Source organism: Melopsittacus undulatus, chromosome 9 (genome assembly GCF_012275295.1).
Source record: "Melopsittacus undulatus isolate bMelUnd1 chromosome 9, bMelUnd1.mat.Z, whole genome shotgun sequence".
Lineage (NCBI taxonomy): Eukaryota > Metazoa > Chordata > Aves > Psittaciformes > Psittaculidae > Melopsittacus > Melopsittacus undulatus.
This window is the reverse complement of record NC_047535.1, coordinates 36,240,373-36,250,779: the sequence shown is the minus strand read 5'-3', so window position 1 is coordinate 36,250,779 and position 10,407 is coordinate 36,240,373. Positions and strand designations below refer to the sequence as shown.

Sequence of the window (10,407 nt, the reverse complement as noted above, 5' to 3'; positions counted from 1 at the left end):
GAAGGAAAGTGGGCAGTGCTTGAAGATTCTTACTTTTTCACAGATCACGGTTATGTTTAACATGTTCCATACTCATAGCAGCCAAAAAGCCATTTGCAGCAGTGCTGGGCTCCCCAGGGGCCAATCTGGGCACAAAGAGCCCTTGCTAAAAGTTGAGTGAGGTCATAGGTCTGGCAAACGTAATGGCAACAAATTAAACTACTTTTTTAAGAACTTGGCTTCAAGCTGCCTCTGAGATCCAAAACAAAACCCTTAACCCTTTGCAGCCCCTCTGTGCACTCACCGCAAGCAGCTCTCAAGGCAGGGTATATCCTCACACGGCACAGCAGTCACGTCAGCCCAAGGGCAAACAATGTGCTCCTCCTTTGTGCCACTGCTCCCTGAGTGAACAGCTCCACAAATCAGTTGCTGCAGATGTTCAAGTCAAGGAAAAAGATCGTGAGTGTAGAAATAAAAGTGGATTTAATTCACTCCGGAGGCTACTCTGTCCTCAGCGCTCAAAACCCATGGTGCTTAGGGGACAGAGGTAAGCATGGAGCCTAGGGACAAGACATGCAATAGGATTTGGGCTTTGCAGATGTTTTTTGAGGTTACTGCTCAATGTTTAAGCAGGATTATATGTTAAATGTATTCATTCCAACACCTTGCCTGCCTCTCAACCCTTTAGAAGTGCTGGTGCATTTTAAGACCTGATATCGTACTCCAGGTAGGAGGTTGTAAAGAGAGGAATGAAGAGAACAAGTTGCCAAGATTTGAGCCAAGGAAATGATTGAGCTGGACAGTACTGTTGCAAGAAATTCCCTTTAGATTACCTTTCCTGCCACTTAAATCATATAGAGGTTGTTAGATGGAAAGGGGTGAATTGTTTTGTTTGTGCTGCAGCTTTTGCTTTACCTCCTAAACTGTCTTCATCTCAACCCACGAGTTTTCTCACTTTTACCCTTCTGATTATCTCCCCCATCCCATCAGGGGTGTTCAGTGAGTGGCTGTGTGGGGCTGCACCACAGCACCCTACATCCCACTGGTTTGTGCTTCAGCACTTGAGTACTGCATCTGGTTTAGAAGCACAACTGAATCGTTCAAATGGATTCAGTCAGAACACCTGAAAAGAAACTTTACCTATAGTGAATGTGCCCAAGTGATCTATATTGCCATTCTCCCTAAAGCACTATATATAACCTGCTTCTGTGGTCTCCACATTAGAAACTACACATTTAAAGGAAGCAAACACTGTTTTTAAAGCTTCAAAACTGATGAATGCTGCAATAGCTTACATTTCCTTCTCCCCCTCACATCCCAGCCCAAAGACCAGTACACAACATTGAGGATCAAGTTGGTCAATTAGGCTCCCACAACTCACTTCTGCAACTGTCTCAGCAGCAGATCAGGGCAGGAACAGCCTTCTCCTAGCAGCAATTGGCTGCATGTACCTTTGATTCCCCTCCTCCCCCCCATCCACATTACTACATAAGCTCATTTCAATGAAAATGATGTCAGTCTCTCAGCTGAAAGCCACTGAAAGCTTAGAGCAAGAGCACGGAAGAACATCACTGAATTGATTCCATTAGTGTAATCTGAGAGAAAATAATGATTTAGCAGACTCGGAGCTTGGAAACAGAAAACAAACAGTCTGTGGCAGAGCAGAGAGAAACTCACATTTATAATCAACCCAATAAGCATGGAAATGAGAAAGCTCTCAGCCTCCCACAAATGAAAGAGTGAAATATTGTGACAATGCCAACAAGGGGTTATTAGAGATGTAGAAAGTACCAGGAGGGAAGGCGACCAGAAGCTTCCTGGTGATGAAACTGCTTCACCCAGATGGTTGAGGAGTATTAACACTATCATGACACTGTACCAGCAGACACAGCCTGAAACAGAAACAGGTGCACAAAAACCCAAACCAGAAACAAACTCATGGGGCTTAGCAGATCTTAAAGCCTGGCCATGTGAAACACGGATAGCAGCCAGTCTTCAGGCAAGTATCCAGAATGCCCACAGTACATCTGGAGAGGGGGCCTTGGAAGCCATGAAATGCTGGCAGATGGTTGTGACACAAGGGACCACCAAGGGCAGGGCTTGAGGCAGCCTCCCTGTTTGAAGAGGTCAGACAGACAGTGGTGAGGAGGGGTTCATTAACCCTGAGGTGCTCAAGTTCCCACTGCTTATGTCTCCAGGAATGTGGGTAATAGTTTATTGCAAGAAAGGAGACCTCCAGTGTGCACTGACAGAAGAGGTGCTGGAGAACAGGATCTCCCAGAAGTCCAGATTCTTGTGCAGCTACATACTGAACACCTGCTAAAGCCCTAAAAAGCGAGGGGGAGCGATGAGGGGAGCAGGGCGAGAGCGTAGGTGTGAGTGATGAGCTATCCAACTGTGAAAACATCTGCAAAATGACCAAAAATTAAAGGCAGTCCAGTGCTAGAAAAGGGAAGTTCCACAATGGAGCAAATGTGCTGCTATTTGGTTGCCTTCTCTCTCCCTCTCCCCTGCTCTTAATTTAAGAAGCAGACATGAAGACAAAGCAAAATCTGCTTGAAATCCACCCTGCACCTGACCCACCAGGTACTCTTTGCCAGCCTCAAGCAATTGGTTTTCACACGTTGCACAAGAGAGCAGGTTAAATCCCACCACTGGATTTAATTGCCTCTGCACAAATACCATCCAGAGGCTGCTCCTTGACAGATTTTGCAGGCATCTCCTGGGACCCAGGTGAGACAGACCCTTAATCCCAGTGCTGGGTGCACTGGGACCTCACCTGCTCTCTATGTTCTGAGACCAGAGAACTCCCACTGCCCAAAATATCCTGGGAGCTCTTTGCCTGTCACCTATGGCCAGCACACACCTCAGCAATCAGCTTAATACAGCCTGTGCCAGACATCTAGCAACTCCAAGATGCCTAAACATGTCAAAACTACCTCAGCAGCACCAAAGGCAGGAGACATGCAACCTTCCCAGTTAGTACTTAGACCACATGCTGGCTGCTGCATCTCTGGAAAACACAGGAGATGACGACTGTTATCCACTTTTATGAATAAAATACTACTTTTATTTCAGTAAAGTAACAAAGCTTATTTACAATCACTGTATATTCCAATTGGAAAATAGATAGCACTCCAAGTCATTAAAGCAAGTCACACACAGTCTGTCAGGAAACAAGCAACCTCAAACCTCCCAATGCCTTCAGCTCCTGTCTTCTCTCAGGAAATCAGCTCACTTTGTTCTTCAGAACATTCATGATGTTCTGCTGATTCTCAAGACATTCCTTCAGCTTGTCCTCAGCGAGTGTCAGCCTCTGCTCCAGGATGGAAACAGTCTGCAAAACAATATGAAAGCTGCTGTTGACCTGCTCACAAAGATAAGCTACATACTGTACTCTCAGTGCATAGCAAAATGCTACATTCACACTCCTGAAATACCTCCTCAAAATACTCCTGTAACTCTAGCATCAATATTTTAGCAGGGCAGAGCCCCACACAGCTTGAGAGGAGCAACACAGGCTGGTGGGCATGAAGCTCTCCAGCACACACCACCCAGCACCCATCACAGCATTTGGTGCTCTCAAACCAAGCTCTGCATTTGCTCTCATGAACAGGTTCGTGAGCCACCAGACACACTTCTGCTCATGAGAGACAGCTTTTTCAACAGCTATGTCCAATTTCAGCTTTGATTTTCCCTCCCTGCTTCCAGCTTTTTCCTCCCTTCCCTGTATGCCACTGGTTTACTGCTATTAAAACATGTAAAACTTGCTGGACAAGCACAATGAAAAGCAAGAAAACCCTCCCAGCCAAACATAAGGCAGTGCAACACACAGTGGGAGTGAACTGAAACCCAAAGTGGCAATATCCACCTCAACATAGAGCCAAAATACTTCTGTGTAATCCAATTACCCCACAAAGGATTGTTTTATCTTTCTCCATGCTGAAGTCATCGTGTACAGGATGCACAGGAAGAACATTTTAACCACGTGGCAATAAAAGCTTCTGCTGAAAACCTTTTATTGATCACTCTCAGACAAGGGACCTGCTTATGCAAAACCGCTTTCAGCTTCCAAAGACACAAGAAAGCCTGATAATAGGCGGTGATGATTTAATGCTTTATTATCCATAAACTTATCAGCAACAATCAATAGCTTCACATTTTGAGCATTTTTAGTGCATAACATCCTCTGTTAAAAACAAAGGATGTTCAGAACCTTGGACTTTTATAAAGTAATTCAAATAAACTTGGACAACCGCTGTTTGTATAGAAGTTATACATAGAAAGCCTTTTAATAGTGCATTTCGTAAGCACATCTCTAAGTGCCTGAAAAAAGAAAGCAGGTCTCATTATCCCCATTTTACAGCTGGGGAAACGAAAGCACAAAGAGAGGAAATAGCTTGGCTAAGGCCACTTGAGACTAGGAAAAGTCTCTTGTAAAATGATTTGGGGAATGAGATGAATGGGGGGGAAGAGAGAACAGATGTAGTAAAAACAACATGAAGTGCTATGGCAAAGCCATCTCGCAAGACTGCATACCAACAAAGCCAGACGGGGCTGTGCATCATAGCATTTACCATAATGCACCCTTTGTTCTCCCCCCCAAACATAGTTCAAAGCTTATGCCTGCCACATGCATACTGCTGACCTGTACAAGGCAGCATGGCTAACTCCTGCTGCTTAATGCTGCATTGCTGCAGTTGGAGAGGACTTCACCTGAAAGAAAACCCTTGCATGGCTTAAATATTCCCATGGGCTACAGCACTAGCTTAATTTAAGTTTTTTCCTCTATTGACATCCCTCTGAGGCACAAGAACTGCAGTACACAGAGAACCAGAAGAAAATTGCTGGAGCAAGGAAGTAACACCCCAGGTGCCCCAAAGCCAGCAGGATTCCCCCTGTCTATTCAAAGGAGAGAGGATTTCACCCTTTTCAGACCCAGCAACACTATTGTGTGGTGGCTGTCTTACAGAAGGCAAGAGCAAAGCTACTCAGGGCAGAACACAGCAGGCTGGATGTCTACCAGGGGTTTACAGCAAAGATCTTATCCTGCAAGCAACCAAGAGAGAATGAGAAGCAGTAGGAATCCTGCCTTCTCCATTTAAAAAAAGAACTAGTAACTCAACACTCAGTTAAAAAGGGGTGGGGGTGAAACACTGCATCAGATATCCTTCAGAAAGATAATCAACTAATTACTGTCCTGGTCACACTGCCCTGATAGAAGTAAAGCCCCAGATTACTTGGGGTTCATATATCTTATGACTTACAGCCATCACAATCCTGTCGATATGAGTTAAGAGCTGTTACATGCAGCACCATAAGACTAAACGCAAGTAAAGCAGATCTCAAAGTACTGGATTTGTGAAAAAGCTGCAAGGAAAATGTTTATTGGAATGGAAATTGCATGTAAGTATATGCAAAAAACTTGTAGTGAGTAGTTTTTGGAAACTAAAAGTGGAAAAGTAGCAGTCAGAAATGAAATCCAGGAAGTCCAAAGTAGGAACCAATGACTACAGCCCATTCAGACTTGAATATATGATGCCCAAATACACAGGGCATCTGACATCCTACGAAGGTAAGGGAAAGCACAAATACTGCCCAGCTGCTATTAGTGCCATACTGTAACTTAACAGACAAGCTTCTTTATTAGCAGCTGCCAGTTTTACAGTATTCCCCATGTTGCTACTTATAAAGCAAGTCCTTGGGGGTAGGCAAATTAAACTGCACCCATTCAACTCCTGCATGTTTTTGCTTTTCAGAAGATAACAAACCAACAATTGCACCAAGGAGGAAAATAGTGATAACCAGATTCAATGAGGATTCACTGGAGCCGGGTTCGTGCTCGAGCCGCTTCTCAGCGGCAGGACTTGGGCTTCCTGTATCAGGAGCACAGTATGTGTCTCCATTATGCACCAGGGAGTAAATGCTAGATAATTTATTAAAGCCCTGGCTCAAACTGGCAGCAGGGTAACAGCTCAGGCTTAAACAAGAAGAAAGATCAACCTTTTGTTTTATTATTAAGGAGTATTTCTGACATAACACTAACACACTCAGCATCACTATGGCCACCAGAACATAAAATGCAGTTTTTCACACTAAGAACCAAATCACTTCTACCAGCTCTTCCTGCAACATTTGTCTTCATTCATCTTTGCAGACTTACCCTAGAAACAAACTGCTTTTCTTTTTGGAAACATTACCAAAAAACGATGTAGAAAACAATTTGCTTCCTATGTACTTTTTAAGTTCTGGGGAATTTTCAGCTCCAGCCTTCCCCAGGACACCTGAAGTAGCCAGTACTCACACTTGCTTACATGATGACAAGCCCTCTACTCTATTCCTCCATGTTATTTTAACTCCCTCAAACCAAATAATAAAGACTTGTGATGCTGTTTCAAGATGCTTTCTCTTTTTCCTTAAAACCTATTAAACATTTCCCTGTAACAGATACAGTTTAAGCACCACTAGCCCCAGGGGCAAGGCTTCTGCAGCAGCCCTGGAGGGACAATCAGCCCTGCTTCTTTTGAGGACTACAGATAAGGGGAACCAGTTCTACCACTGCTAAGGGACACCTGAAGAGCAGAGACCAGAACAAGCAAGCAGAGGCCATCAGCAACCATCTGGAGCAGTGGCAGGAGTCCCTGCCAGGAGAGAGATCTCCACCTGCACAGATGGCTGCTCACTATTTAACTTCAGCAGTACTTGACCTGGTGGTTGGGGCAAAGCAGGCATGCTTTGGGTGGCCGCTCTGCAAGCAGCAAGGTGCAGCTCCTGCCCTGCCAGCAGCACATGGGTTTTCAGTATGCCACTCCCACTGGTTTGATGGGGCTAGCACACAGAATAGCATGGGGGTCATAAAACTGTTCCAGTGGATCACCAGTAATTGTGGGACCCCAAAAAACCCCCATAGATTGATACAACAGTTACTCAGATGAGGTTAACAACAGCTTGGCTGATCCTACAAGGAATACGATCCCACACATTGACTGCAAATGTGCTCCTAAGTATTACACTTGTATTTCTATTCCTGTCATCATTTCATAACAGAAAATCCCTCTCTCCATTGATTGTGGAGGTCGAAGCAGTTCCCAGCTTTACTTCAATAAAAGTTTGCTCTGCCAGTTTTTCCAAGTGTATGCTAAAAGAGGTTTTTGCAGAGCACGAACATATCAAATAGCCCAAGAAAAATACATTACTTCTACCTCTTCAGATTTTATACTTGTTTGACATGTTAATTTACAAAAGTATTGATTCCCTTTCAATTTATCAGAAAATGCAGAAGTTTGTAAGTTTTTCTGCACTCAGTTTCCTCACTCCATTGTGCTGATACAAGGAGAGACTTAGGGATGCCTTTTATGAGGTGCAATGAAGCAACCCATGGACTTGCACGCTTGTGGGGTCTGACCTGGAGTTGAGGCTTAAGAACTATGCCCTCTGTAACGAGCAAGGCCAACACTGGTTTGTTTTCAAGGATCTAGATGCCCTTCTTATGTTTTCCCCCCAAAATGACCATTTCAAAGCCAATTTTAGTCCCAGACATGGCCAAGTAGTAGAGCAAGTAAACTGCATCATAAAAATGCTGCCTGAGCATCCAGTGGTCCCTCTTTGGGTAGTGCTAATGAGTGAGTTCAGAGGTACCTATATACCTCTGGGGCACAAATCCGTGACACCTGTACCACAGACTGCTGCACAGCACTGAGGAAGCCTGTTGGCACCATACTGGAAAGCAAAAACAGTCTTTCAAGAAAGGAGTACGGTTGCCAACCTTCAAATGCATGCACTAAAGTGAGTAATATTGACAAGTGGCCCCACTTATTGTATGCTGATCACTAAAATGATACCTCCAACACCCACTAAATACAGACCCAAGCATATACGCAGTCCTATGTGGAGATACAACTTATCAAATATCCAGGTAAATTAAGCTTGGGAGCCTGTTCTCTAAATTAACACAAATGTAAGGCACTGCCCCAGGAAGGCTCTGCACCAGGGTAGCCCTGCCTACCTTTTACAGACAAAAAGTCATTAACTCCTTCCACCAACAACAGTTTAAATACCAAACTTCAGCTGCAAGATTGAAAGGCTCATGGGAGAACTTGTGCAGCAGAAGTCACTTTGAGGTTCAAGTATGAACCTGTCTGGTAAGAAGCAGCCTTGCCGGGACTTGCCCTTTCAATCTCAGCAGCTGCATCCGGTGGCACCCAAAGCAGATCCCTGCTATCACTAAGCTTAAAGAAAGCCAGGCTGCCCTCCGCGTGTGCAAGTTATACAACACAGTTTTGAGATGGGACCCAAACCAGCTACCACCACTCTGCATGCTCTGACACATTTCCAGCTAAAGCTGGCGGTTTAGACTAATCAAGGAAGTCAGCCTCTTATCTGAGAGTATGACTAGGTATGAAACCTTCACAGTTATCAACACTTCATGTAGCAAATGAATGTATGCAAGGCTCTTTGCATGCTGCGACTAGCTATACTCTAGTGGTCAAAGCCTTAATCTCAGAGATCAGATGCACCATTAAGGTGGGGTTTGTTTTTGTTTTGTGGTTGGGTTTTTTGTGTTCTGTTGTTGTGTTTTCGTTTTCTGCTCAGACTAAACCAGGATCTGCTCCCCAGAGCCATTTTAAATAAGTTCTGTAGCTCCTCACCAGCTCAGCTACTCTGAACGTAGACTTTAAGGCAAATTCCCAAAGCCCATCTGCATAGCGTATTTCATACCAGGCTACGGATAGTGTATTGACTATTTCAGAATGAAGAAAGCTCATGTAATGCTTTCGTCTTCCCTCAATCTCTCTTTAATGGGACTTCACAAGTTTTCCTGGGTTTACTTCATAACATGCTTCAAATTCCACAGACTTTTATATTTGTAACTAGAAAACACTCAGCTCCAGTGTGGCTAGACAGGAATGTATTAGTCAGTGCAGCACTGTGGGTTAGGAAGTCCCATAAGCCTTCCCAAAACAGTTTTGCACATTCAATCAATGTCACTGCTGGGCCATGTGGGTTAGGAATACACGACAAAGCCTGCAGAAGTGCAAATGCCAGCACTAACCTGGTTTTATCAGGATCCCTACTCAGAGCTCCAAATCTACTCAAGAAGTCTTGATGCTAAACAACCTCTTTGTCAGTTCTTTCACAAGAGACCATAACCCCACCAGCTCCCCCCAGCCAGCAGTCAGACATGTGCTACTCAATACCTGAAAAGTAAAGCATTGCTTACACTTAGCAGACCAAAGCACTACAAGAAGGAGGTGGGTTGTTGTAATACCAGCATTGCTCAGCTAACTCTTCCTCATTATTACTGTGAGGGTGGTGAGACAGAACAGGTTGCCCAGAGAAACTGTGGGTGCCCACTCCCTGGAAGTGTTCAAGGCCAGGTTGAATGGGGCTTTGGGGTACTGCATGAGCCTACTCATGCTGCAGACACAGTACAGCAACAACACAGGGGATCACTTGCAGTGCTCATTGTGTTTTTTACAGGTAGGAAAATCATACAAGAGTACATGGAAAAAGTAGTATCAGCCACTTTGCCAGACTAACCAGCATGGTCAGTACCGGTATCACAGTTACCAAAGGGACTCTGAAGGACAGAAAAGGATGTTCTATTAAATCAATCTTAACCACAAAAATAAGGCACAGGCTCTGCCAGTTTCTTCCGCACAGTGTGGGGACACAAATCACACAAGCCATCTCTAACTGAGCCTTTCCATTTACAGCCCTCTTACTAAAAATGTTTCATCACACACTGCTGTTGCTTCAGTCTTGACAGCTGATCAGCCTAAGCTAAACTGAGGGCACCCACATCAGATCCTGCAAGTTTCTGGAAGGGAATGGCTGCAAGCTGCGGCACAGGTACTGACAGCTTCCTTGGTATACAGATCCTAAAGCTCTGGGGCTGGACCAACACAGACTTCAAGTTTCACCACACAGTACAAAAACACAGCAAGTTAGGATGAGCTACAACAAAATACCCAAGCATATACCCTGTGAGCAACTGCACAATATAGTGGTTAGAACCCCAAACGACTACAGAGGTTTCCCCCAACCACAAAGACTTCCCATCTCACTCACTGCTGCCCAATCTACCTCTGAAAGGATGCAAATCCTCAGCTAAATCAACACACCTGCTGGTACCAAATGGATAAATAACAATTGATATTAATTGCCAAGGTCTGCTTGTGAAACCCCAAATTGTGGGAAGTGTTTAGTTCTCCCTACTGAAGGATAATGGAAGGTGAGGGTCCTGTGGGCCTCCAGGGAGACATCAGCACTTTTAAGAAGCCAAGACTTTACATGTTAAGAGTATCCTGCTAATATAGCAATATGCTTAGGAGCGCATTTAATTTAGGTGGTCTTAGACAGAAGAATAATGTATTTGCATTGAAACTTTGGAGATTTTGCAACAAGTATATTAGGTTTCACTGCAGA

The 10,407-nt window shown here is 44.4% G+C and overlaps 1 protein-coding gene across 2 annotated transcripts in view; it reads right to left on the bottom strand.

Annotated features, from left to right (window-relative positions):
* Window positions 1-3,021: 3,021 nt before the first annotated feature.
* The window catches only part of POC1A (POC1 centriolar protein A), a 59,600-nt gene continuing 52,214 nt past the window's right edge, over window positions 3,022-10,407 (bottom strand). For both annotated transcript variants that reach the window (XM_034066511.1, XM_005142258.3), the window contains one exon: window positions 3,022-3,316. In XM_034066511.1, the coding sequence (XP_033922402.1) occupies window positions 3,209-3,316 (108 nt within the window). In that variant the 3' untranslated portion in view covers window positions 3,022-3,208. The remainder of the gene's footprint in view (window positions 3,317-10,407) is intronic.